Here is a 26,039-nt window from a genome sequence, read left to right as displayed (position 1 = left end):
GAAAGGGGAAATACCACCGCTTGCAGTAGTGTAGCTAGCTTAGGGCGCTCACCCCCTTACGAAGGGAGGAGTTTGAATCCCAAAAACGTTATTAGGGATTCTTACTTGAAGTATTGTGGTGATAGGTCTGCAGTCACTTCCTTAGGTTTTGCTCGCCGGCTGTCGGCTTACGGGTTCATGAGTTACAAAAAATATCGAAAGGAAAAATGAATATTTAGAGTTACCACATAGTCAAATATACATAACTATTTGATCTTTTTTATTTATAAAAATTCATAGGTCGTCGTACTCATCTTTTTATTCAGATTTTTTTTATTAAAGTATAAAAAAAGGATAAATGATTTCACGAAAGCGGTTTTTTCACACGGGACGAGCAATGTGATTGGTTTCATCACATCGAATGTATGCTTGATCTTCGTAGCTATGTCGCTTGGGTCTTTAATAGCTTTGAAGGGGGAAATCAAGCCTGTTTAAATTTCTCCGCCAAAAGAGCTCGTCTACGATAAGTAGCGGGGCGTAATTAAGAGAATCGCAAAGTCTAGGGAGTTAAATGGGCAAAAATATAAGTTTTAGATTTAATTTAGGGCCACGCAATTACGGGTGGCACGACATATGATTTACAATGCATTCATGCATGCATGCATGCATGTGCAAATGATCATTTCCAACGCATTTAAGTTGATTACGCTACGTCCGTGGCATTTTTCACGTTCTCAAATCTAATTTGAATCATAATTTTTGGATTAATCACTAGTTATCCCGCATTTTTCACGTTCTCAAATCTTATACGAATGCGACGTGGAAATGCCTTGACTTTTCGGGTATTTCTCCTCGATAAGACAAGAGCGCGTTTGGGTGAACAAGAATCGAAAGGATCGACGAGAAAATTTTGCCCAAGCTGAACGGATGTTAATTGGGACGCCGCCGTTGTGAAAGATTATGTTAAAGGAAAATTCTTGATTCGATCATAAACTTATTTTACAGATATTAATTCAATTATAAATTTTCTAATTTTGCCAATCCAATCTTAAATCTTTACATGAAACTCTAACATATCTTTTCAACTATCGAAAACCACTAGTGTGGCGATGTGTCATGTAGCACAATCGGTGGTGACTAAACTGCTACATCAATAATTTCCAGCAAAAGTTAGTTGAAAGAATTATATTGAAATTTCGCGTGAGGATTTAAAACTAAATTAACAAAAGTGAAAAAGATGTTGCCACACCAGTGGATTTAAAACTAAATTAGCATATTTTCTCTAAACCATGTTGCATAGGAGAAAGGAAAAAAAAAAAAAAGAAAAAGATGCCTAATATGAAATCTTGAATTCGATGGTGTCGACATGTAAACTTCAAATTCATGGTGCACTCTAAGGCCTTGAGTTACGTGCCCACGAGCAAAGGGACGACGAGCTTGTCACGGCCCCATCATGATCCCGATCCCGATCCCGACCCCAACCCGGACCCCGACCTGACCGGTTCAATGCTCATCGCGGGCAAATTCAATGGACATAAAAAAGCCGTGATGGAGAGCAAAATGTGGACGTTGCAAGAGCAAAATGCGCAGCATTATTTTTGGGTGCGCCAGTTCAATCGCGAGGGGGCCATGTACCTATAAATGCCCCCCGGGACGGCGCCTGAATGGGAGAGAGGGGACCCAGCGCCATGCCGGTGGTGACGAAGACAAGTTAATTTCCTCTCCTTTTTTTTTTTTTCCCTTAAATAAACAAAACAAATCTCGGAAAATCAGTTTCCCGTAATTAAAATTTTCTGGCAGGTCGCTCCCATTCAGAGAAAATTTCACGAGGAGTTAATCCCGATCAAGCAAATAGATACCATCAGATAACAGAAAGAGGCCACCAAAAAAAAAAATAAACAAAAAAAAGAGGAAAATAAAGCAAAAAGCAAAAAGCAAAAAAAAAAAAAATATTGCAGTTAGCAGAGAGTAGAGAGAGAGAGAGAGAGAGAGAGAGAGTGAAGAGGCTTGCTTCAGAGGGAAGAAGAAAATCTTGAGGCCACAGCGCCAACAGCGGACAGCGGAAGGCGACGACCTCGACGGACCTCGGAATCGCCCCCTCATTCTCCCGGCGGAAGGCGGAGGCGCGGAGGAGGGAGGGAGGGAGGGAGAGCGGTGTGAATGCGAGGGCACTCGCGGCGCCCGCCGTCGTCGTCGCCGCCGCCGGCCGATCCGCCGCCGCCCGCTCCCCGATCTGCTCGCCGGTCCCGCCGCTAGATCCGCGCGCGTCGTCCGGCCGTTCCCCCCCGCCGCGGATTCCCGGCATTGCGGGTCGCGATTCGCGGGGCCCCCAATTGAGCTCGGGCGTCGGCGCCCACGAAGAGGACTCCACCCTTTGACTCGGGGAGAATTTCCGGTGAGTTCGCGGCTCCTCCGGCGCGCGCCCCGGTTCCGGCGGATTTTCTTCTTCGCGGTTTCGATTTCGCCGCGAATCGAACGGATCTTACCGGGGCGCGAGTTCGGGCCCTTCGCTTGCGTGCGTTTGCTTTAATGGCACAGTCTCTGCGAAATTTGGTTTTCCGTTAGGGTTCCCCATCGTGCGATTAATCTGTTCAGGTGGATGGCTGGTTGTGCTTGATGACGTGACCGACTAATTTGCAGCTTTTGGTGCCGAGTTGGTTTTTTCCAGCTCCGCTGTCATCTGAAAGCTTTTATATTGGTGTGCGCCTGCGTGTGTGTAGGCTCGTATTGGTAATTGCTTGACGGGTTTTGTGTGGCTCTCGGTAGGTGAATTTTTTCGGGCGAGCGGGAAATGCCGCCTTCTCCGGCGTTGAGATGCTCTCCGGGGAGAGAAATGAGGGCGGAGAGTCACAAGCGTGGCCGCAGCCTCGAAGGCGGGCTGCTCTTCAGAGAGAAGGACGACGATCTTGCTCTGTTTAAGGAAATGCAGACGCGGGAAAGGGATAATTTCCTGCTCCAGTCGGACGACGATATTGAAGATGTGTTTTGTGAGTTGCTGAATCGAATTTCCTTTTATTTCCACAGCATGGGGTTCAGGTTTCTGTTGATTTACCTTTGCCATATCTAATAGCTTTGCATGTTATTTCTTGTTATGAACTTGCTGGCAGCTACGAAACTCAAGCACTTCTCTGACTTTAAACTTGGGATCTCCATTCCTGCTAGAGGAGAGAGTAGCGACCTTCTCAATGCCGATGGAGAGAAAAATGACTATGAATGGTGAGTCACATTCTCCCCGTGTTAAACAAAATGTAATCCAACCTAGGGTCCCACATCACTTTCGGAATATTTAACCATTAGATAATGCAACTGTTCAGTTTCTGCTTTACAGTTTAGACCAAAATTCATGCATCTGGGGTTATTTGAGTTCAATTTATGAGCTAAATGCTGGAAGATTTGCTGCAAGTTAGATCTTAACATGTTTGTTTCATGATGCTAATTAGAAATTGTAATCTCTCCTTGCTTTCATGGTTCTCCTAATTGACATTATCATTTGGCGAAGGTTGATAACTCCTCCTGATACCCCGCTCTTTCCATCTTTGGATGACGAGACACCGCCAGCCAATGTTGTACCTAGAGGACGTCCCCGGAGTCAACCCATTTCCATATCAAGGTCATCCACGGTAGGTCGTTGAGTCACTTGATGGAGTGTAAATATGATCATCTCACACCATTGCTTTATCTATGCAGTATGTATACATCTGCTCAAATTTCATCTTCTTAACCATGTTTTGTTGTAGATGGAGAAGAGTTATCGGAGCAGCAGAGGTAGCGCAAGTCCAAGTCGTTCGAGCCCATCTCCACGCTCCGGTAACAGCGCTGCCCAGTCAAGGGGAAGGCCATCATCGGCTCGTCATGCCAGTCCGACTCCTAGCCTGCGGAATGCCACTCCTCCACAGAGGCCATCTACTCCACCAAGCAAAACCTCTACGTCTGCTCCAAGGTCTTCCACCCCTACTAGCAGGAGGATCAGCGGTGGGTTTAGTACTACTGGTGGTTCAGGGGTTAGAGGAACATCCCCTGTAAAGACAAGTCGAGGAAACTCTGCTTCGCCCAAAATAAAGGCATGGCAAGCCAACATTCCTGGTTTCTCTACTGAAGTGCCTCCCAATCTGCGCACTTCCTTGGCTGACCGGCCCGCCTCATATGTGAGGGGTAGTTCTCCAGCATCTAGAAATAGTCGGCAATCAGTTTCTCCAACTGCTTCAAGAAGTGTGGCGTCATCTTATAGCCATGACCGAGATCACTTCAGCTCACATAGCAAAGGTTCTGTGGCATCATCTGGTGATGATGATATGGACTCTCTCCAGTCGATTCAAGTGGGAAGTCTGGACCGATCAACTTTAAGTAAAGTTGGTGCCTCTCCCAATAGAAGATCTTTGGTCTCTCCCAGGAAAAAAGTTGTCTCTTCGGTTTCGGCTCCAAAGAAGTCCTTTGATTCGGCTTTAAGACAAATGGTACGTGTCTAACTGAATCATTTTGTGTCCTTGTTGGTTGCATAAAAAACAAGGTCCAGTTGATTTGCAAGTGATAGTGCTGGTAACTTGTACTTCCTTAGTAATTTAATGAAAAATAGCAATGACATCTTACTCTTTTTAGTCTCATATTCTTGAAGTAAGGAGTGTTTGGCATTTAAGAATTCTAGAATGGATTTTCAATTCAACATGGCGCTGTGGCATTTTGTAGTGGCTTAATTTCCATAGATGGTTCCCTAATAAGCCCTTCATGGAGTTTCTCTCATATCAATGTTCCTTATATCTTGAAAGGAAAACAAAAAAAAAAAAAAAAACGTATTTCGTAAATGCATGGACTATGCTTTAAATGGTCTTGGTGATGTCGTGGCCTGTTATTTCTGAGTCCTTGTTCAGGGTTGCAAACTATGGAAATCAACTTTCATACATCGAAAGAAGTGGAGATTTGGAAAAGCTGAAATCTTTCACCACACCTTATTGAGATTAAGTCTTTACTCACATTTGATTGGGTTTTGCTACCTTATTGTAGGATCATCGGAAAGCCCCTCAGAATATGTTTAGGCCCCTCCTGTCAAGTGTACCAAGTAGTACATTCTATGTTGGAAAAGCAGGCTCTATGCATCATTCTATGGTATCTAGAAACTCTCCAGTGACAACAAGCAGCAATGCCAGTTCTGACCATGGCACTGGACCTGTACTTGACACTGAAGGGACTGACCAGATTCGTGATGATATGACCTGTGAATCGGGCGGAGGAATATATGCTACTGTTGATGAAGAAATTTTTGAATTTGACAGGGGTGACACTGCTAATGAAGACACGGGCAGTGAAATTTATGCTGCACATCAATCACTTAATATCCCAGTCAGCGATTTTGATGTTGTCACTATTGTTGAGAGTGGCCATCCCAATGCTGAAGATAGCTGCCAAGACAGTGCTATCGAGAATGTAACTGCAGCTTCTGAAGTTGATGGTTTTAGAGATTTGGTGCCGTGCTCTATATGTGGTTGCCGGTACGATGCCTCCGAACTGGTGGAAAATGAAGAGAATCTGTGTCCCAAATGCAGAAAGAAAGAAACTATTTTTCTGGAAGCTGACATGGTTGTTGCAGAGGACTTCACACTAACACCCATAGATACTCCAGATAAACATAAGAATTCGGGTCAAGTGAAATTGCCAATGGCTGAGTGCGAGTTGCAGGAAGTAATAGATGTGGATGAACCAACAGTTTTGTTAGGAGAGGAAATTGTTCACCAGAGTGAATCTTTCTCAAAGGAACAAAGCCAGGTCCATCTACTAGAAAAATCTTGTCCAGAGCACCTGATTGCAGGAGATAATGAGGGATTCAGCGATGGGCGAGAATTTATTGCACCAAGAGTTAGTTCAAGTCCATCACATGCAGATGTGACAAATCAAGAGTTGCAACTGTATATAGATCATAACAAGAATGACGTTACTGAAGGTGCGGGAATTTCTTTGTTGCTTAAGAGATCGAGCAGTAGCAAGGGGCGTGTCATTCAGGGTAGGACATATACTGTTTCTACAATTCCTCGAGATGATCTATCTTATGCAAGAGATAGCACAACCAGCTTGAGAAGCTCTTATGGCCGGGAAAGTGTTTCTGGATCATCTTCTGTTGATTTTAGCTCTTCTAGACAAACAGATGTTCACATGCATCGGCAGTTAAGTGGCCTCAGATCTGAGAGTGAGAATTCCAAGTATGACATTAAAACTCAAAGCATCGGATCGTCATTTTCGGGGTTGTCAAACCATGCTTCCCAAGGTTTTGGTCTGGAAGCAAGCATGCATGACTCTTCTGAGGATCATGTTGGCAATGAGGATACTGATGCAGAAGAATCAATTTTAGCTTCTCTAGAGAGAATGCATGCTTTGGAGACAACGGATGCTGTTCATACATCCACAATGTCCACCTCTTATGGGGAAGATACTTTTGAATCTAATGAGGGCAGTACAGCCCTGAATGCTTCTACCACAGATTTGTCAAGTCATGCAATTGGAATGGGACTTGAGGGCAGTACAGTAGCGTCTTCTAATGTCGCAGACACTATTTCACTTCATAACGGGGCAGTTCCCCAAGACGACTTAAGGGTTGTTACTGATATGGAGGCATCAGCTGTTGCTGCTCTAGTGCCTTCTGCAGGAGAGGGAAGTGGTTTGCTGAGCCCTGGCGCCAGTGCTTTAGAATGTTCAGATGTTCCGGCTGACCGGTCCCTAGTCATATCATCTGAAATGGAAACTATAGATGGTCAAAGTAGGACTCTTTCAGAGTCTGAACATAAATTAGAGAGTAAATCTCCAGGGACTTTAGATACAGAAATGGATGCTTCAGCTCCAGAAGCCAAGACCTCTGACCATGGGCATGGCATATTAGGTTGGTGTTTGCATAAGATATGTTCTACTGATAAAATTATGAATGTTGCAATCTTTTTCCCGTCACTGCCTCAACAACTTCCCCTGCCCAAAACCCAGAGACTAGGACCCAAGATAATTCAGTAAAGACTGAAGCAGAAGTTTATTATGTCGCGTGCTGTTGTTTATGTCCATATTTGTGATTTTTATGTCTGCTATTAACATGCATATAGAACTCATCTATTGCGCTAGCTGTTGAAAATCATCCTTGACAATTGATTAAGGCACAGAAAATAAACTGCACATGAGTTCCTTCCTTGTGTTGACAAAATTCTTTTTGAAGGAAAGAAGTTGCTTGTTGCTATTAGAATGCAAGTGATCTCCTCTGGAAGGGTATGGAAGGTTCTAGTGTACCGTGAAATATAGTTATCCAATTTGATGATTGGGAAGAGAAGGTATAGAATGGTAGACTTGATAAATGAGAACTTGGTAAGGGTTCTAGTGTAGCGTGAAAGAGATAGCTATCTAAGAACATGAGTCAGATGGAAGGCATAGTATGAAAGGCTTCATGTATGAGCACCTAACTAATGTGAAAATTCATTTCTTGTTTCATCTGGTGATGTCATCATTAATTGCTTTCTGTTGATTAATTTTTTTCCTGTTGCTACTTGACATTTTATTTATGTGTTAGTTAATGCTGTCTCATGGTAGCTAATCCAGTAATTCTGCATGACAATCTTTTTTCTTCTAGTAGATGGCGGGGAACAATAAAGGATATATTGGGTTGCATATTGAAATTGCATCCTTATATAATGAAGCATCTGTTTTAAAACCTGTCTGGTTCACTCTTTACTGATTCTAGTGAACTACAACTAGCACCTAGATATTGTATCCTTGACCAGATATTTCGCCAATTGGCTCTCTGGTCCCTGCTATACAAATTATCTTAAAGCCTCTTTTTGATGTTTAGTCAATGGTTCTGTTGCTACTGACTAGCTTTCCCTGACATTGACAGAGGAATCAACCGTTACAGTGGAGGCACGACCTGGAAGAAGAGGAAGAAGCCTTACCCTTGATGAAGCAACGGATACAATACTTTTCTGCAGTTCCATCGTTCATGATTTGGCATATAAAGCTGCAACTATTGCGATGGAGAAAGAACCTGCTGTTCCACTGGAAGGCTCGCATCCTACCGTAACCATATTGGGGAAATCCACCACTGAAACGAGGGATCCACGCAGAGGCAGAATTGTAAGTAAACGCAGTTTGAAATCCCAGAAGGCGAGGCAGAGGCAGGTAGAAACCGAGAAGAACCTCCCATCCAGCAAGACTGAGAACGACGAGAACATTGACGAGTCCTTGATGCGTAATATCGGGATCCCAAACAAGTTGGACGGTGTAAAGCCGCCGAAGCTCGAATCCAAGTGCAATTGCATAATAATGTGAAGAAGGTACACATCCTGAGTGCTCCCGTGAAACCGGGTTGCAACCTGGCTTGAGGGTCTTGTAATTCGAAAGGCATTGGCTCTTTAAGTTAGTACACGTTTAGCTCCTGTTTATTCCAATTTATTGGCAGCGACCACTGTATTTGTGTTGGGTTCCAGATTTGTAAATTTTTGTTTAGTATGGTTAGGCTGATGGTAGTGTAGTGAGGGGCATGTCTGTTTGAGTGTAACCCCACATTCTTGTATTTTGTCAATCTGTCTTAAATCCTCAATTCGAGAGCAGTGTGATTTATGAATTCAAAGCAAAGTCAACATTCATTCAATTACATGGGCGCCAACCACTCTCAAGGTCCTCGGATATGTTAACAAGTTTAGATGAGCCACGGTTGACTCATTCGACTAACAATGTTGAGCTTCATCTCATGACTTGTTGCTGCTCTTGTTATTACTGTTTTGCCACGCGTGTTTAGCTTGGAAAAGTAAAGGGATGGTAGCACAACTGGTCTCTAAATTTTGGTCTAACATGCAAAAGTTAATGTGTAATGTCTTCCCTAGGTCAGGAACAACATAAAATACGGGACTAAAGTTTGAGTTTCGCATTAAATAAATTAAAAATTTAAAAGCGACATCACGTGTTGAATCAAAATTCAAAGGTACTTGTTTGATTTTTTCATAAAACGAAAGTAGGGGGTGGACCGTGGAGCAGGTAAAAACCAAACGGGAAGAGTCAAAAGAGGAAAGAGCCGCAAACCAATCAATTCTGCACGCAATAACATGGTGTGCCTCCTACTCCTGGCGCCTGAACAAAAGGTCAAAGCCAAGAAAAGGTGAAAGCAGGGAAAAAAAAGAAGAAGAAGAAGAAGGGAAAAGCACGATGGAGATGGAGATTTCTCGACTCTCTCTATCTATTTGTTTCTGGATTGTGCGGCGTTTCGAAGCTCCATTAGCTTCGCATCGAATTCCAAAGTCAACGACCCCCTCGAATCTCCAAAGGGTATTGGTCTAAACCATGCCGTGGAAGGAGGCCCTTCGATGGAATGTTGACCCGGTTCACCAACTCCGAAATTCTCACACCATATTGAGCCCGACAATGTCAAGATTTCATAGCTAGATAGATTTGACAATTTCCTCGCAAATGGCAGGGAATTTCCACTTTTCCCGCTTGGGTCCATAAGGTTAAATGCTCTCTCTCTCTTCTTGGAGAAAAAACCCACAACCCCCACATGCGCATCGATTATTAAAGCGAATGGCGTCGAACGTGCCATGACAAGCATAGGACATGTCGCCCACCCATGCCCATCTTTTCTCATCTGCTCACCCTGCGAGTAAACTCATCTGCTCGTCCATATATCCATGTGTGTATATAGGCACATGCAACTTTATGGAAAAACTGACATCGGCGTGGCTGATTTAACTTTGATACGACCGTCGTGGAAAAAGACTTGATGGGCAAGATCGAAAGACTAATATTAAACCAATGAGTGAAGGGAAAATCGCATTTATATGAACATCATAAGATCCCTATTTACGAGCGGGTGGGATGCTTTACTATGCTTTTCTTGTGTAGGTTGGACTAGGAATGATGCATAAGGATTGAAAAACAAGAGGAAGTACCCGCAGAATAAATTTGGTGAAGCCCACTTCTGACACAAAGTTAAGAAAATATGTGGAGAGATATCACATACTAGACACGTACTATAAATGCAAATTCTCAAACTGGCCTAAATCATCACCATCAATATCAATTGTACGTGCATCTTGTTGGTATCCGCGTGATTGGAATATGATCAACACAAAATGATGGAAACCTTTGGCGGGGACCATGTAATATAGGAGGTCAAACTCGGCCGTCCTTCGTTCCGTTGGATACTTCGGATGTAACAACGTACGGCCTTCTCTCTCTATCGTTATCTTATCCACGCCACAAATTTAATTAATTAAATCGGTTCGAGTAAGGACATGGGGAAAATACGTTTCGTGCCCCATATGATATATTCACCACCCGAGTTTACGTATTTGATAAAAGATGGATTTTCTTGTAAGTTCAGGATTGCAAATATGTTTTAGGATGAACAAGCCACAGAATAAATGGAAGAACAAATAAATTAGAATAAATGCAAGTATAGTTTAGGACGTATTTTGTAGCTTGAGAGAATCTAGAGACGCAGCCTGGAAAACGACGACGGATCCGAAAAATTTAGAATAAAGAAAATAAAATAAGATGGTGGTGGGAAATGGCATATTCTGTTTTCTAGGAGGGAAGAACGCATTTTCACGCCTATCTTTTTCTCTCTTTAAGACGTGAAGAACGGGGATTGAAAAGACCGTTAGTTGCTCCCCATAAAAAGCCGACGAAGAACGACGCCGAACGACGACGACGACGACGACGACCGATCTCCTCTCGATCTCCTCTCGCTCTCTGCATTCCGAGATCGGACTCGAAGGAGGAGGAGGAGGAGGAGGAGAAGAGGAAGCGTCGTCGGAGCGACACCGAATCCAATCCGATACGTCCGCCGGCAATGAGAGGGATGCTGGTTGAGGCGGCGGCGGCGGCGGCGGCGGCGGCGGCGGTGGCGGCGTCTGGATCGTCGTCGACGGCGGCGTCGTCGTCCTCGTCGGCGCCGCCGGCGTCGGCGTCGGCGTCGATCTTCAACAACTACGCCCTCCTCGCCGCTTTCGCCGCGTTCGCCATCGCTCAGTCCATCAAGTTCTTCACCTCCTGGTACTCCTTCCTTTCGTTTCTCCCCGTTGTTTTGGCTCCCGCGTGTTCGTGAGCTTCCCGATCTTCGCCGTCGATGTCCACGTGTGCATCGGTGAAGGCGAATGTGTCTGTATGGTTTCGTCGTGCCTTGTCATGATGGCTTTTCTTTTGACTCCTTTTTGAGCGATGATCAAATCAAACGTCCGGATTCGATTCGATTCTGTAAAGTAAAACTTAGCTTGCGCAAACGATGGCAAGTCGATCCGGGATGAACGCCGTTTTGGCGTAATCCTCTGGCTTCCAAAATTGAACCTAATGCTTATTGTTTCGCCGAAGCTAGAGAACGCACCAAGAAACTGAATCTGAGCTGATTGATCTAGCTCGTTGACCTTAGGTCACGTTTGTTTAAGGCAACCTTCGTGTGTCGCAGGCTATAGATATTCACCTGAATCGATGCATCTGTCGTTTAAAGTTGATCTCTTCCCAATCCAATGCTTATATGCGGTTCGCTACTCTAAAAATTGCCTCGAATTTTGTGGTTTAAGATCATGGATGTCGTAATGAATTCATTTTGACTAGATGGCGGTAAAGTGGAATTTAGAGGGTCTATTTGTTTCCCCTTTCCATATATATAATTCTCTTTTGTAATTTGGTTTACGTGGTTATATGTCCTGAGAGTCTTAAGCTTTTCTTAGATTTGCAGGTATAAGGAAAGGAGATGGGATCTCAAACGGCTCGTTGGATCTGGAGGGATGCCATCTTCTCATTCTGCGACCGTAACAGCTCTCACAGCAGCAATTGGGTTTCAAGATGGCTTCGGAGGAACAACATTCGCCATCACATTGATCTTAGCATTGGTGGTACGGCCTTATTTCATTTTTGTCCCATCTTGCGCAATTAAGGAATTCTAAGAAAGCCATGGAAAATCTGGTTCAAAAACCCAATCTTCATCCTATCCTTGTCGAGTCTTAAAGAATTACTAGGGGAAAATGGAATCATTGTCATGATTTGGCATTTTCTTCGCTTCTGCAATCTCCTGGTTTGCTGCAATGCCTGTAAGATAGTCTAGTATGCAAACCGACAGATTGTGTTGATAACCTGTTAAAAGGATGCTATTTATTGTGCTGTCTTTTCCTAGAGAATGTTAATATGGAACAAATTGTGCAGGTGATGTATGATGCAACTGGTGTTCGGTTACAGGCTGGACGTCAGGCAGAGGTTAGGTTTTTTTTAACCATTTTTTCTGTTCTTCCGCACTCGGTGGTTATCTCTTACGATCTATTTTACAAAAATGAATCTTAAATTAGAGTGCTTAGATTAAATAAGACTATTTAATATCTTTAGGACTCATCTTTTCTGCATTTTAATTGTCCAGGTGTTAAATCAAATTGTATATGAACTTCCTGCTGAGCATCCCCTCGCCGAGAGCAGGCCACTGCGTGAACTTCTAGGCCATACTCCTCCTCAGGTCTGCTGTATGCTCGACTATCCTGGTTCAACTTGTATCTGTATACATTTATTATTCACTGGGAGTCCTCGGAGTATGGTTTGGGATCAAACATATGAAGGATACGCTAGGTGAAAAACCACCATGAACACATGCTAGGTTACCATCCAATTTCTTCTGGATTGATTATTGAAAGTGCTGCAAATGATGATTGTGAGGCTCAGTCTTTGCTTTTGCTCATCTGTTAGCATACAGTAGCTTACGTCAAATTCTCCAATTTGTACGTTAGGTGGGGACTCTTTTTTGGGGTACTCTAGTTGCCTGATTTGATGATTCCTGTTAAATCATCATCAAGATTGTCTCAGGCAAAGAGAATATGTCAAATTTCGAGCTTTACGATGTTGCAGAGTCATGGAATTATTCACATCCATTATGTATTCTAAGGAGAGGATTCGTAATAGTTGGCAGTTCTTTTAAACTCTCTCCTCTTAAAACGCCTTACATGTTTAGGCAACTTGACTGGATATAGGTAAGTGGCTTACATTAGATTTCATCAAGTTTATTAAGATGCGATGCATTTTCACGTAGTAATTACAGAGGAAACTAAATGACATCTCTACCATCCCCTGCTTATGTATTCTCAGAAACTTCGAATGTCGATACTCATGTGTTTTTGCTTCTTTCATTTTTTTTCCCTTGCTAATCACAGGTCATCGCTGGTGGGTTGCTCGGAATTGTTACTGCATCTGTAGGGCATATGATCATCCTGGCATGCAGCTGATGTTACTAACCAGTCGATTGTGCAGAAATCCGAAGCACTGCGCTTCAACATGTAAAAAACTCAAGCCGAGGTCACAGATGGAAGGATGTCCAAGCACATTAACTCCTTTCTCAAACATGTGTTTCTTGATGCCTTAATTCAGCATTTGTTCCTGATGAACTTGACACTGTAAAATAGTACAAAATGAAAGATTCAAAGATTGAATACGGTTGCCGTCTGATCCAGTGTTGAATTGTCGGTCCATTGCATCCAATCATGGGGTTGCAGATTGCAAAAAACGAGAGAGGGTGGGTGATTCAATTTAGGTCGCAGGGAAAGAAAAACGAGGACGTGAATTAATTGACAGAAACTAAATGTGAATTATTGGATGCTATCAAGCACTGGGTTCTTCCCTCTGGTTAGTGGTTACAGCGGAAGACAAAGGGCATGGAAAAAAAGAAGTCAATTCTCTGTGGCCATGTCCGGCTAGAGATTTAACAGTTTACCTGCATCTGTGAATCATCATAACCTTGCCTACTCTAGAGAGGATAAATGGTGGTGATGTTTGTTATTTTGATCATTATTTTGATAGCCGCTTGGAAGTAAGTGAAAATTTTTGCTAATTGGAGACGAGCCTTGTCCCTATCGTATTATGCATCCGACATCATCGAGTACTTGAGGGTCAACACCCAAAATTATTAACTGTGGAGCAGGCAATCAATGCTCACAATATAATATTCGTTGTTCTCCAAAACCTAAATCGATAGAAAATGCCGTACATAAGATCATTCTCTTGCTACTCTGGAACTAACAACATCCATGAGGATTGCTAAGTTTCCCTAGACCGCCTTCAACTTAACACCCAGCACCGCAGAAAAGGCCTTTCGCATCTCCAACATGGGATCGCCTATGATTTCAGATTTCGCACGCCAAGCAATATGCTCATCAGGCCTGACCAGAATCACCCCTCTGTCGGTCATCCGGCACAACTCCCACCAGGAGGAAGAAGAAGAAATTGATGGATTCTTAACTTCCTGAACATCTAAGTAATTTTTCCAAGGTGCCAATGCAACCTTACTACCTTCTCCAAACGCATTACTAGCTTCAACGGGCCACACTACACAGACTCTAGCGGATACTCCAAATTCTTCAGCCACCTTGAAAGCAGCACGAGCAAGGTTGTAGGAATCTTCAATTGGGGCAATGATGAGGACAAACTCAATCTTATCTCCACATACAAGGTCAAGAGTTGACATTTTTTCCTAGAAGACATTTACATAGAGGCACACCCGATGTAAGTAAATGGTGAGAAGCCAAGCTTGCATACTTCATGTGTATATCAAATAAGCATGTCAGGAACCGATAACTAGGCATACCTCTTTGCCAGAATCTGACCATAGCCTCACATTCATGTGGGGAAGCCTTGATCCTGGATCTGCAGATGGTATATAGTCCCTCCGACGGCCAGTAGGTCGCAGAAGCGGAATGGAGGTACTATCAACATCAGGAATAAGTGCACCATCAAGGTACCTGAAATATAACGGTTGATTATCATGTTCATGCGGGCAATAACATATAACAGAAGCTTCCCAAAATAGATTGGTGGATTCTCAAAATCAAATGAGTTGTAAGTCAGGAAATTAATAATTAGTTATTATCAATCTCTAATTCCTAAGAGAATGCAGGCCAAATATACATGAATATTTCCTAACCAGGCTCAAAGTTAATCAAGATGGATGACAAACGATCTGAATTTCATGACAGAACAACTAACATTACCCAATTGACAAGTTGCCAAGCAAGCAGAAAACATCAACATGAAATTTTTCACAAATAAAACACTTCTATTGGTCAATCGCAAAGATTCCTTGATTATTTGTCATATTAGCAGAATGAAAGGTCGAATATGAAATTTCCACCTCAGAATCCGCTTCTTTTAACTTTTATCTGAATATGAGCGATACCTGAAGCCAAGATCCTCAGCAGGAAACTGCAGTTGGAGGCTTTTCCCTTCATCAAATATACGTTTCAGTTTTGCCAGTCTTGATGATCCCAGTGGGTTGTTTTCGTTAAGAAGAAATGTTGAAAGCTGTGCACGGCCCAAGCTAAAAGCTCCATCCAAAATTGCCTTCTGAACTTCAGATGGTAGAATGGAACCGAAGCCATCACTGACAACTCGATGTACTGTAAGACAGAGCACATAGAAAGGAAGAAAAAGTCAGGCATAAATTAATAGGCAGCTGCAGCAATGCTTCTGAGGACTTTATTAAAGATTGATAAGTTTAAAAACTGATTACAACAAAAGAAAAGAGTATTTTGCAGAGAATCGAAGCAAGCATCAAAATACCTGAGTTTGCGACAGCAGGATCGAGACCTAGAGCAGCTGGAACTGCCATGGCAGCTTTGAAGTTTTGAACACTCAATGTAGTATTAAAGATGGCAATCTAATCAGTTATCACAAGGTCAAGGATCCATCCAATTCAAAGAATATACAACTTCCACCACTTACAAGGAGGAATCGAATAGAAGTACCGGCTTACGTTCTGCTTCATAGGTATGAAGAAATGAAGATGGTGAAATACCCTTCAAAACAGAAGCCAATTTCCAAGCAAGATTGTGTGCATCCTGGATTCCAGTGTTCATTCCTGCAATAATTTCATGGAAATTTTACTAATCTATGAGTCTTCCTCTAACAGACTTTGACAAGTTGAACTTTCCTGCTCCTAACCTATTGATCATGCCATCAACTAGCCAACCACATGCTTGGGCCCGTTCTAATTGAGCATTTCTTAAGGATAAAAAGAGCAGAAGAATGATCAAAGTTCTCGTCTCATTAGGTACTTATCTTTTCTCTGCAGGTGATGATTCTGTTGATTTATTTCAGCCAAAATTATTTCATACTTAGGGTGCAAGGATTCTTGGAAACACTAGAAAAGTGGCAGCCTTTGGGGGCCATCTAAAATGGAAAAAGAAGAAAGCATTATATATTTCCATGTTCGACAAAAAATCCAGTGCAATGTCAACATACAAAAGATTTTGACTTCCATCAGCAGCTAAAGCTAGAAATAAAGCTCAGTTGCTATAGCTTACAAGCATTGCCTAGTTGATTTCTCGAGTCAAAAGTAATGTTCCATCCAACTAGAATTGAATTACAAAAGGCATTTGGCACAAGATCAAAGTGGATTACCCCAAATAAACTAAAATTTGGGTAAATAGAAGCGCGATTAGCACAGAAGCGATTGAGTAAAAGATGCAGGATTTAAGCCTGAAGAATCTTAACTAAGTAGCCAACTGATTAAAGGGCTACTCACCAAAACCGCCAGCTGGAGGAAATCGATGAGCTGCATCACCAGCAATTATGACTCGATTGTTGCAGGTAAGAAACTTCTCTGCAACTTCAGCATGCATCACCCATGGTTTTGCTCCAATTACATCGATGTCCACAAGTTCTCGGCCAACCAACTTGAAAATTATCTTCTCACATATCTACAACAGGTTGAATCCTTCAAAAAACATATTGTTTCCATCAACAAAGAATTATAATCCTATCGACAAATCATAACTTAATGCTGTATGGCAAAAGCAGCTATGCTGCACACAGAGCACCTGAGAGGGTATTTTATAAGTGAACCTAACTGAGGGCACATAATTTGAAAACGCACTAAACCAGAATTTAAATGGAGTATGTAACAAATATCCAGCTAAAAAATATAACAGTACCTTCGGCTCAAAATCCTGTACATTTTGCTGAGGTGGATAGAATGGCATCTACAACATAATAAGCAAATTCAGGTGTTATCTAGTGGGGATCTGAAGCAGGTCAAATGATCAACTAGACATTTTGCGTGAAATTCCAATGTATACCTGCAAAACAAATTCTCCTTGCTCCAGATCATGAGCAACAAGAACTCCAATAGCTTCAGTATTGAAGATAAAGTATAACATGCCAGGCCTTTCCCTGAGGAGATGTTGCCCAAGGTCTTTGCTAAGAAAATGAACACTGACAAGCTTTTGTAAATCCTTTTCACCTCTCAAACTAATTCCTAAAAGCCTTCTAACACTACTTCCAGCCCCATCTGTACCGACAAGAGTACTGCACCGAAATTTTCTCTCCTTACACTTTCCTCCCTCAATATGAGAGACAGTGGCAGTTACACATCGGTTAGAAGTAGTATCGATGGAGATGCATTCGTGCCCCATCAGTATTTCTCTTGCCCTGGGAACTTCACAATCCAGGCCTTCTGAGTTGTCTGCTTCGCGAATTTGGAAGTTGAGCTTTTTCAGATGCTCAACTAATAACCTTGTTAATTTGTATTGTGAAAAGTGTGCCACAGAGACAGGGCTGACAACTTTTTCAAAATCTGCTAAGCAAGGGATGTATTAAGCATCTCTTAGAACACAAATTCTCCACAATCAAAACTATATTGATGGGAAACAGTTAACAACTATTTCCTTTCACAGACGAATGGTACCACCGCAAATTTGGAAAGACCAAAAACGAACACAAAATGACATGGATATTAGCCTAATTTTTATCAATAATCAAGCTGAGGAAAAACAATGGGAGTATCCATACCTTGAGGTTGCATATGGTCAACTGTCCCTAGAACTGAACCGGTGAGTGAGCTGCAATAAATGAACTTTCTCCACAAGTCAACAGGCGGTTGATATTTTTGAATTTCCTCTGCCAAGCCATTAATTTTGCGGAACACCTAATAGAACGAAAAAATCTGCTTACATAAAATCCCAAGAAAGACAGACAGACCTTTTCCAACAGAAAGAGAGTTGACCTCCATCGTACGGTTATTGATGAAGTGAGCCTGCGGATGGCTAGAAAATGTCTTACTCTTCTCCACGATCGCACACTCCACTCCTACAAAAAGCCATAATGCGGGAAAATTATTCAATGCCGATTGGTCACAGCAAAAGTGCACCAAACAAAAGAGAAGAACAAGAGGAAAAGTACGGAGAGGATTAAGCCGCCTCTTTGCATCACTATATTACTTTTGAACTTCGACAAGTCAATGCAATTCTCTGAACTTCGGCGAATATGAAACACCCCAATTAGGGAAAGGAGTTATTTTTGTATATACAGCCTGTTATGAACTCAGCAAGGCAGTTGTAAACGGTATCAAACCAGCTCTTAATTGTCTGGTTTGGGAAAGATTAAATTTTCTGGAAACCACTAAGCGGCGAATTCCTCTCAGTTTACAACTGATTTCACGCTGGAGTAGGACTACCATTTCCGAGCTTCAAGTGCAAGTACATATAAGTTTGAAGTTCTTCATTCTTTTCATTCCTCCTAGCCGACCTTACTGTGCTTAGATCGAAGCTCCATGATATGCGACAATGACTGTTGAACAGAGAGCCGCCGACGTACATTCACACACTTTCGTCCTCTCATTGCGATCCCTCAGCAATCGGCGGAATCATGCGCAAACGCGCCCAAAACGAGAAGCGGAAAGAGAGCGGGAGGCCGGAACGGTACCTAGCTTCGTGAGAAGGATGGAGAGGACCAAGCCGACGGGGCCGGCGCCGACGATCAGGACCGGAAGCGGCGCCCCGCCGCCGCCGCCGCCGCCGCCGCCGTCGCCGCCGCTCGTGGAGGCGGAGACCGATAGCCCACGGGCTCGGGAGAACGGGGACGGATGGAATCTGGTCCCGCGTCCGACGGCGAAGAGGCCATTGCGGAGCTTGAGGGAGCGCGCGACCGCCATGACTGGGGCGCAGAAAGAGAGACGAAGCTCGGGGAAAAAGCCCTGGAACCGGAAGGGCCTTAAACGACGTCGCGGTCTGCGTTTCGGCTTTGAAAGCTGCGGTTTGCGACTTCCCCACGTTCGCGTCGAGGTGGCCAATTGAGTTTATTTATGGCTCGTTGATAAATTTGGTGGGGCTCAGCTCGATTGCGTAAGTATGGTCCGTTTGTCCGTTCGGATAAAAAAAAGAAAGAAAAAACTTTTGAAAAATTAATTTTTTCGACTTTTGGATATCTGAATCATGACAAAACTGTTCGATTTATGGAAATTATTCTTCTCGATTTTTGGACCATAAACAGTAAACTTGACTTATGGTAAAACAATTCTCTTATCCGGTGAAAAAGAAATCATTTTATTCAGAATACCCAATAAATAAAAACTAACCACTTTTATGTTGAAAATTTTCCTTATTGTCAGTGAAATGAACGCAGGTGCGTAAGAATACTTGATGCGATTTGCATGGATTATGTACTTGGTTGAGTTAAAAGATGTGCTCGTATTTTAATTAATGTTAATATCACGAAAAACACAAAAGTAATTTTTTATTACTAAAAACTTCTAAATTAGTATTCTATGACAAATTTAGTGTCCATTAGTTTCCCTTAAAATTTACAATAAAATTACTAAATTAAATAACATATGATGATTGATGGATGTAATAGTTTAAAGTTTTATCCTCCGTTTATTAGAAATATATCGGTTATGGTTTTTGTGATATTAATCTATTTTAACATAACTAATGGATAGCAAATTTATTATATATTTATCGGTTCAATATTTTTTATGGAAATTTGCCACATTTGTATTAATTTGTGATTTTATAGTCGAAATGTTAGTTTTTGATAAATTTATTACAGGTTTATTAGTTTGAAATTTTTCATAATATTACTTACTCCTTTCATTTATACCCTTTTGTTGATAACTTATGAAAAATTAAGTATACAACGCCATTTCTCGATTGTTATACTTCTAGAATTTGTGAATTGGAGTTCGATCTCATAGATTGAGTTCGACAAATTGATGAGTTATGACTATCTAAGCTTCAGTTCAAATCCAAGTTGAGAGTTTGAGAGTGAGAGTGTTCTTGTTTACATATACAACATGCCTTTCCTCAAAAAGATTAAGTGAAGGAGAAAAAAGGTGACGTCCGTAGAGGCAAATCAAATGGATATGCTGTTCGGAATCCCTCGGCCGGTGACCCCCGGACCGGACGAGGGAAGCAGCAGCTCGTACGGCGGGACGCCGGCCCCGGTTCGGTTCTTCAGCCGCTTGTCCTTGTTCCTCTGTTCGATTATCTTCTCTATGTCCTCGAGCTTGCTCGAGAACGTCTTGAACAATTCCAGGACTCGGCGGTCGTTGATCCAACGCCCGTGGAGCTGGTTCTCCTGGCCCAAGTACTCTTCGTCGGGCGAGTGTGTCGACAGCGTGTCCTGCACCGCCATCACCTTGGTGGCCTGGAGCTGGGTCGGCAACGACGTCAAGAACATGAGCTGCGGGTTCAGCAGGAACTTCTCGTACTCGGGCTCGTCCTCCTGAGGGATGAGCCTCCGCATCAGCGTCGGCCTGTTAGGCACGTACCCTCCGAATGGGTACTGCCCGAAGTTTATGGCCGCGTGCTGGCCTGACGCCGTCCATATTATAATGGTCAGGATGGTGCACAAGTCCTCTTTGGTGTCTAGCTTCGGCCACCAGGGCTCGTTCCTCTTGTTGCAGTGGCCTTTGTTCTTGATCTCGTCCCACCAGGCTTGGAGCTCGACGTCGGACTTGACTGATCCAGGGTCTGAATAGAAGTGGTCTACATAGGATTCGACCCATTCTTTTATGGCAGACCATATAAGGAGGCCGTCATCTGCATAAGGATAGTCTTCGAGTACGAGCCTCAGGCCGTGGGGCGCCGAAGGATCTTCCACTGCCATTCCCCTGAAAGATACCACAGTCAGTGAATCAGTTCACAGATACTTCCTAGATGAATAGAAGGCGATCCTGGATGATTCAGCATAGCTCGCACTGTTTCTCATACCACCTATGGCTCGACCAGAAGATTGATTCTGAGCGATAACTCGCTATGAAACAAGAGTGACTATGTCGAACTCAAAACAAAACAAAAAGAGAGCTCGAAACCATGCCAGGTTTTGAAGGTAACTTTTTCTTGGAATGTGCTAGGATCTTACCTCCGAATGAGATCAGCAGGCAATGCCTCCATGTCGAACCGCCACATGCTCTTGTATGCAGCGGAACTCAGCTCCATGGCATACTTTCCCGGGCTGAAACAGGCCTCAATTATACCTCCTCCATTAATTAGGCTCTGTCGAGCTAGAGCATTAATTTCTAACGTGTAGCGCATATGCGGGTGAAGAAGCTTGTAAATCGGATGCATTGAGCTGAGCTGCCTATGGGTCGCGATTATATAGGGCTCCATGGAAGCATGAGTCCTCAACCTGAGAGTCATTTGTACAACAAACTAAGGATTAGATAAAACATAGCATTGTTTAAGTACTGACCATGTTCGTCAGTCTGCGCAAATTGTGAAATGCAAAATTCAGTCAAGATATAACCTCAATGTCGTGTGTTTCCGCATTAATGCGAAAATTGAACTCCAGTTAACAGCAGGTCAAACCCACTAAAGCTTGATCTATATTTCATAAATTCTATCTCAGACTTTCCAATCTTACCAGTGGTTTACTAGTTGATGGATCCCGCCATCATTGGCACTGACATGGGCTTTGGCTTGCTTCCAAATCCAGTGAGCTGTCGCATCGTGCCCTTGGGTGTAAACCCTTTTGTTCCAAGGCTTAGAAGGCGTTGGAGGCAGCGAAAGCTCGATAGCTATTGGCTTCAAACTGCCGGCCGGATTATAGAAGAGGATAGTCCTGGAGGCATAAGTTTTTCTGTCCGGCAAGGAGTTGATCTTATCGACAAACGGCAGAAGCATATCGTGGTAATCAATTATGAACAATCGCTTTTCCTCTATGGCCTGCATTATCGAAATAGCCTGTGACGTGACATTTTCTAAAACTAATAAGCGTTTTTGGAAGAAGCAGAGAAGATAGTTCATCTACCCGGTTGACACTCATTCCATGGAGTTCTTGTTCTATCAAGTCCTTGGTAAGTGCTGATTCTGGAGGGCCATAAACGGCAGGATCCAACTGGCTAAGGATTGGAAATTCCTGCCAAATGACATCAAGAAGATCAAAAGTTTGTTTATACGCTGATTGAACTAAGAATTATGCTGCGATGGGAGCCTTCTCTTCATTCTGTCGCTTTGACTACCTTCAAAATCTGAATGCTGACTGGATTAACCCCAGCCAAAGCTTGGCGTGCAAACTCATTGTCTCGCAGCCAAGAAAATCTATCCCCTAGAAGATGCAGACATTTTGCAGGGTTTTAATGAGATGACAGACCATAGTTGGCAAACCAAAGTTCTTCGAAACAGATAAAACAATCGTGTTGAACAGACAACAGAAGGAAGAGATAATTACTTGATATTATATTAGGAATTTCGTACTTCAGCAACCTCTTGCCTACCGTTAAGACCTCTCTCGTCAGATTCGCCAATGCCAGAGTGGCTGTGGCCTCATTCCGCTCTTCATCTTTCAGGAGCAGTCCATCGTTGTACAGCTTATCGATATCCGAGAAGCACTTGAACGGAATATCTGAGCTTGACAATGAAGCAGCAATTTGGGGCACCAGATTATGGAGCAGAGCCTTTAACCTCCCTGCAGCAAAGGTGTTCTGCTTGATCTCCTCGAAATTCTCATCCCGAGGCACATATACTGGGCGGGGCTTCTCAATTCTACTCTCACAAAGCGGGTCTGTGGAAGATTAAAAAAAAATGAAATTTTTACATCATCAGAAAGAAAGGATGAAGAAATGACTATTGAGGTCAGTAGTTTGCTTGGTTCACATTGAATAGCTCCTATACCTGTTCGCATAGGTGGCCGGCCTGTTCGACACCGCCTCGGATATGGTCTCTCCTCCCCGCCCAATACTGGCCTAGCAAGATCATCATCTTTGTCCGGATTTCCCAGGTCGTTATACAAATCATAATCGTATATCCGTTCATGAGCCTTTCTCTCGCCTTTCCCATTGCCCCGAATGCTCAACAAGTCTTCGCGCCGGAGATCCCTAAGACCTGCCGGCGTTTGCGACGGTAAATATGCCTATTTACAAAGAAAACCCGCATTGCTTAACCAAAATAGAGGAAAAACAGATCCATTATTAAAAGAAACGGATTTCTAAGAAGGCAATTTGCGGGTCTGACTTGGTTTCGGAAGATGATTCTGCTCTCGGGATTGTCCTTCTGGGCATGGATCCACGTGTTGGCGGGGAAATGAATCGGGCCTTCGCCAAAACCGTGGATCACGATCTCGAGCAAGTGAAAATCCTTGCCATGGAGATTGGTGATGAGGACAGCTCCTGGACAACCAAAGTCCTGAGGGACACTAAAATCAGCTGCATACTCGGCTATGTAGGAGTGTTCTGTAGGGTTTGGCCACCACCCTCTCACGCTGGACTCAATGTTCTTCCCTGACTGTGTCGCTGCAATTGCAAACAAGTGAGATTAGCTTCGAGAAAAAGAACAAAATTGTGTGATTATGGCTAAACTTGATATTTTGCAGCATTAGAGACATGTTGAAGAGCAAATCCCAGAATAGAACAAGAGATGAAAGAGAATACTGGTGGCCAACATGTGAAGGACCTTTTTTCTCCGCATGGTATGCCTTGATTTTTTATTTTTTTTTATTTATGGTATGCATTGATTGGTTAGGACAAAAAGACATCCTAGGACCAGCAAGGTTCCTGGACTTCTCATTTGGTCAAGAAAAGACAATTTAACTGCAATTATTGAATTCGACGGAAAAAAAAAAATCTGCAATTATTGAGAGGGAAAATATTATAGCTTTCCAAGGACATCAAGCACAGGAATCTCTGTAAACTGGGATCAAACAAAAATAAAAACACAAAAAAGGAAAAAGGACATGTAAGCAAAGCATAACCATAACTTTCATTCGAGCACAATCTGACTGTTCATCACTAAAATCATCAAGAAGTTAAGGTTAGCCTTTCACGAGGTGCCGTGGAAGATCTGAATCAGACTGATACTTGTCCGTACCCCATGAATTGAGAAAGGGTCCTCTGTTTCAGCCTCCTTTTTCCAGAAACTAATCTTGACCAATAACCCGCAACAGAGAACCACAAAAATATTTTAAAGATTTCCATCTTGCAGAAGTGATAGCACGACCTCGAAGAAGAATGACGAAATGAAATCTAAACTGCGTTGCATGTTTTTTGCCAGCGATTCACCCTTCCAAAAAGGTAATAACAAATAGAAAACAGTGCAAGTTCAGCCACACAAAACCCAGTAAGGAAAAGATGGAATTTTGAAAACGGAAAAGATTGATCTGGGTCGATAGACTGACCAGGATCGACCTCCTCGCTGACAAGCTGAAGCACGATGCCCTGACCAATCCCATTCTTGAAAGACTCTAAGGAGTCCTCAACCTTGTCGACCAGTTTCTGCCTGATCTTCTTCCTTATTGAAATCACTGCTCTCACATCAATCTTCCCTGAAGAAGGAGACGATGACAATGACGATGAAGATGATGGCAATGACCCACTCAAGCCCTTCCCATCCGCTGGCTTCTCAGCCTCTACAGTCTTGTTGTCCCCGCCGCTAACCACTGCCCTCACCCGCCCACCACCCCGGTTGTCCTTTGACCTTCGGCCCACCGCCGCCCTCGACCGCCTCCCGTCGCCGGAGGCAGGCGGAGGAAGCCGGAAGACCGGCCCGGAAACTTCTGACTTGAAGGGATAGAGTGGTTTGACAGCAAACATTTTCCTGTTTTCTTCAGCTTTCCTTTTGCAGGGTTAACTCCACGGGGAAGAAACAAGATTTATAAAACTCTTATGGAGTGTTGAGAGATGACTTGGACTTTACAAAGTGAGGAACAGTGAGAGGGACTAATGAGGTGATCCGATCTGACGGGTCCCGATTCATGCGGATCGACAGAGACACGGGGTTGATGGGTTTGTCTTGGCTAGGAAAGACAGACATGGCCTGAAGGTGAAACTTGCTAAAAAATCAATAAATATGACATTTTATGAGAGTTCTGTCCTAGGATCAAGACGTGATATCGAATATAAAATGGGAATCACGAATTTAAAATACCAATTTATTAATTTGAGATATCGTATCGCTTGCCGCATCATACAATTCATACTTTTATACTGATTTTTGTGACGCGGGTATGGTATATGTTCTTTGCACGAGGTCTACCATGATTGATGTGCAAGGCGTATGTAAAGATTCTTACTTTCTATTAAATCTTGTGGTGCACACTATTCTACACATCCCGCCTTTATTACCGTTGACCCGAGTAGTCAACTTGGTCGCTGAAAATAAAACTGCCTGTATATTTGCGGTGGGATATGTGTGTTTAAAGTACTTAGTTCTTATTCTAAAGCTAGCTATTTGAACGTAAACCATCTTTAAAATGCATGCTAAACACGACTCGCTTAATCCCACGGATTCCGACCCCATAAAACCCATCACTAATCTCGTATACCCCGCTAATCACTCACGTATCCCGAGCATAAATTGTAAGAAAATCTTGCACTTGGACTTAAAAATTAAGAAGAAAAAGGATACAGGCGAGTATGCCTTCTGGCTTCAATTTTTTTTCTCTTAGGAACGCGATGATTGAGATCTCCTCCTGCTGGAAAAGCAAGGTGAAGATTCAGGAACGTGGCCTGCGACCCGCGTGGAACACGAGAGCAGTGTCGCATAACGATACAGGAACATGCACGTGGGGATTAATGTATGTTGAGGTGCTTATTTCGAGGATTAAGATAACAAAAACTAAGCCGAGGCATGGCTTTCCAAGGGAGAGAAAGCTGGCAGTCGATCATCGAGGGATGGACAGTTTGAATAGCATTCGTCCCGAACATGTGTGTCAGTAAGATTGGCAATCTTTGGAGGGTATCACCTACCGGTACTATTGACAATGATGTAGCATTTTAAAAATCGAGTGCTTTGAATCACGGAGCTATTGATGCCGGTCGAGATGCGCAAAAGTTGTTGTAATCCTCTCTCTTATTTTTTTAATCATGA

At 43.0% G+C, this 26,039-nt stretch overlaps 4 protein-coding genes across 4 annotated transcripts; 2 read left to right on the top strand and 2 right to left on the bottom strand.

Annotated features, from left to right (window-relative positions):
* Window positions 1-1,947: 1,947 nt before the first annotated feature.
* On the top strand, window positions 1,948-8,590 carry LOC104415705. Its single transcript, XM_010027044.3, has 7 exons — window positions 1,948-2,374; window positions 2,746-2,966; window positions 3,087-3,195; window positions 3,479-3,599; window positions 3,717-4,433; window positions 4,978-6,841; window positions 7,835-8,590. Exons 2-7 carry the CDS (start codon window positions 2,771-2,773, stop codon window positions 8,263-8,265), a joined length of 3,438 nt encoding a protein of 1,145 aa, XP_010025346.2. The 5' UTR covers window positions 1,948-2,374; window positions 2,746-2,770; the 3' UTR covers window positions 8,266-8,590.
* Window positions 8,591-10,526: 1,936 nt separating this feature from the next.
* Window positions 10,527-13,411, top strand: LOC104415704 (uncharacterized membrane protein YuiD). The gene is made up of 5 exons (XM_010027043.3): window positions 10,527-10,986; window positions 11,669-11,825; window positions 12,133-12,183; window positions 12,341-12,433; window positions 13,122-13,411. The coding sequence occupies exons 1-5, from the start codon at window positions 10,784-10,786 to the stop codon at window positions 13,191-13,193; spliced, it is 576 nt and encodes a 191-aa protein (XP_010025345.2). The 5' UTR covers window positions 10,527-10,783; the 3' UTR covers window positions 13,194-13,411.
* A 433-nt stretch (window positions 13,412-13,844) lies between these two features.
* On the bottom strand, window positions 13,845-18,979 carry LOC104415703 (2,4-dichlorophenol 6-monooxygenase). Its single transcript, XM_010027042.3, has 11 exons — window positions 18,661-18,979; window positions 17,963-18,045; window positions 17,749-17,884; window positions 17,037-17,533; window positions 16,893-16,940; window positions 16,484-16,658; window positions 15,705-15,817; window positions 15,520-15,616; window positions 15,137-15,356; window positions 14,549-14,702; window positions 13,845-14,434 (listed from the first exon to the last, which is right to left on the bottom strand). Exons 1-11 carry the CDS (start codon window positions 18,887-18,889, stop codon window positions 14,012-14,014), a joined length of 2,175 nt encoding a protein of 724 aa, XP_010025344.2. The 5' UTR covers window positions 18,890-18,979; the 3' UTR covers window positions 13,845-14,011.
* A 952-nt stretch (window positions 18,980-19,931) lies between these two features.
* Window positions 19,932-24,927, bottom strand: LOC104415702 (lipoxygenase 6, chloroplastic). The gene is made up of 9 exons (XM_010027041.3): window positions 24,349-24,927; window positions 23,190-23,467; window positions 22,851-23,088; window positions 22,408-22,740; window positions 22,199-22,284; window positions 21,988-22,095; window positions 21,601-21,902; window positions 21,100-21,366; window positions 19,932-20,848 (listed from the first exon to the last, which is right to left on the bottom strand). Exons 1-9 carry the CDS (start codon window positions 24,761-24,763, stop codon window positions 20,089-20,091), a joined length of 2,787 nt encoding a protein of 928 aa, XP_010025343.2. The 5' UTR covers window positions 24,764-24,927; the 3' UTR covers window positions 19,932-20,088.
* Window positions 24,928-26,039: the final 1,112 nt, after the last annotated feature.

Source organism: Eucalyptus grandis, chromosome 8 (genome assembly GCF_016545825.1).
Source record: "Eucalyptus grandis isolate ANBG69807.140 chromosome 8, ASM1654582v1, whole genome shotgun sequence".
Classification (NCBI taxonomy): Eukaryota; Viridiplantae; Streptophyta; class Magnoliopsida; order Myrtales; family Myrtaceae; genus Eucalyptus; species Eucalyptus grandis.
This window is presented reverse-complemented; position numbering and strand designations above follow the sequence as displayed.

Coding starts and splice junctions, on each gene's coding strand:
- LOC104415704 (XM_010027043.3), top strand. CDS start 10,784: ATGAGAGGGATGCTGGTTGAGGCGGCGGCGGCGGCGGCGGCGGCGGCG. Junction 10,987..11,668: donor ATCAAGTTCTTCACCTCCTG/GTACTCCTTCCT, acceptor TTAGATTTGCAG/GTATAAGGAAAGGAGATGGG. Junction 12,434..13,121: donor TAGGCCATACTCCTCCTCAG/GTCTGCTGTATG, acceptor TGCTAATCACAG/GTCATCGCTGGTGGGTTGCT.
- LOC104415705 (XM_010027044.3), top strand. CDS start 2,771: ATGCCGCCTTCTCCGGCGTTGAGATGCTCTCCGGGGAGAGAAATGAGG. Junction 2,967..3,086: donor CGATATTGAAGATGTGTTTT/GTGAGTTGCTGA, acceptor ACTTGCTGGCAG/CTACGAAACTCAAGCACTTC. Junction 3,196..3,478: donor GAGAAAAATGACTATGAATG/GTGAGTCACATT, acceptor CATTTGGCGAAG/GTTGATAACTCCTCCTGATA.
- LOC104415703 (XM_010027042.3), bottom strand. CDS start 18,889: ATGGCGGTCGCGCGCTCCCTCAAGCTCCGCAATGGCCTCTTCGCCGTC. Junction 16,659..16,892: donor TACAGGATTTTGAGCCGAAG/GTACTGTTATAT, acceptor AACCTGTTGTAG/ATATGTGAGAAGATAATTTT. Junction 15,818..16,483: donor TCCTCCAGCTGGCGGTTTTG/GTGAGTAGCCCT, acceptor AAATTATTGCAG/GAATGAACACTGGAATCCAG.
- LOC104415702 (XM_010027041.3), bottom strand. CDS start 24,763: ATGTTTGCTGTCAAACCACTCTATCCCTTCAAGTCAGAAGTTTCCGGG. Junction 23,468..24,348: donor CAGCGAGGAGGTCGATCCTG/GTCAGTCTATCG, acceptor TTGCAATTGCAG/CGACACAGTCAGGGAAGAAC. Junction 21,367..21,600: donor CATCAACTAGTAAACCACTG/GTAAGATTGGAA, acceptor AATGACTCTCAG/GTTGAGGACTCATGCTTCCA.